The 1,178-nt window shown below is 30.0% G+C and overlaps 1 protein-coding gene across 1 annotated transcript; it reads right to left on the bottom strand.

Moving 5' to 3' along the window:
- Positions 1–780: 780 nt before the first annotated feature.
- Positions 781–1,167, bottom strand: LOAG_15841 (hypothetical protein; the record flags this gene model as incomplete). Its single annotated transcript, XM_003151329.1, has 2 exons — positions 781–884; positions 951–1,167. The coding sequence occupies 2 exons, from the start codon at positions 1,165–1,167 to the stop codon at positions 781–783; spliced, it is 321 nt and encodes a 106-aa protein (XP_003151377.1).
- Positions 1,168–1,178: the final 11 nt, after the last annotated feature.

The following is a 1,178-nucleotide window of genomic DNA, read 5'->3' as shown; positions in this document are numbered from 1 at the left end:
ACAATAATAGTAATAATGGTTATGATAAACCATCATTTTATAATTTTTTTTTCTTTTTTTGACAATTGTTCCCAACTACTTCTGTTTAAACCTGCAATTCGTGATAAAAATAATGAGGTTTAATTTGAAATGAAACTTATTTGCAGGTATAAACATAAATATGAAGAAGCTATGAATAATTTAATTGTTTCGTATTGGAAAGAACAATCATCTACAGTGTAGCGATCTATCTACAGCCAACTAGTTTCATTTATAGTCTCAACTAGAAAGCCAATTATTTATTTTGTTCATATTTTATCATTTTAAGTATTTTTTCTTAAATTTAACAATATTGTTTTTAGGAGTTTTATTTAGAAGTATTATTTTTTTTTCAATATGTTATAGTCAATGAAAAGGATCAGAAAGTAGTCTTGATTATCTGCCATCATAATTTGATTTAATTACAATGTAATACAATAAGTTCCAGAATATTCGTGATAGTTGTTTCGTTTACTCCCTCTTGCAGTTAACAAACACTCTTCAATGTGATATAGTCAATTAAAAAGAAATATATGGCTCAGGATATTAGCATGGAATGGTCACTTTGCTTTGCTTTGGCTCAACTTCTTTGAAGTATTTTTTTCAGAATGTTAATTACCCTATTTACATATTTCACGAAATCACTTCCTTACTTTTATCAGAAAATAAAAATCCTCGCTTAAGTGTCATAGAACTTAGGCTATAGATGTGCCAATTTTAGGCTCATCAATTGCCTTGGGATTAGTTATTTAATTTAGTAGTTTATGGGACAGAACTAAATGTATTCCATGAAGGATTCATGTGTAAGTAACCAAGTGGCTTATTAAAAATTGCTAATAGATTAATTTGCCCATATAGTATGAAACCTGCGATAATTAAACAAATGACAATGTGGTAATGTGCATCGTGACAAATTTACCAATGGAAAGTACCTAGGTATTCAAGATTGTCAAAATGACATGCTACCAGTTGCGCTTTTGTCACACGTTTGCAGACAGTAGATTGCTCGCATGGAATTTTCAAACTAGTTGAGTATTTGTTATACCTCGGGCCATTTTTATATTGTTCGAAAGATGAGTCATGTATTGAAAGGTTGCTGAAAATTTGCATGGCCTTCAAACAGTAACGATTGTCATATGCTTTTGTCATGAAGGATTGTG

This window comes from Loa loa, assembly GCF_000183805.2.
Source record: "Loa loa unplaced genomic scaffold supercont3.407, whole genome shotgun sequence".
In the NCBI taxonomy this organism is placed as follows: Eukaryota; Metazoa; Nematoda; class Chromadorea; order Rhabditida; family Onchocercidae; genus Loa; species Loa loa.
The sequence above is the reverse complement of the archived record's forward strand: the minus strand, read 5'-3'. Positions and strand labels throughout refer to the sequence as shown.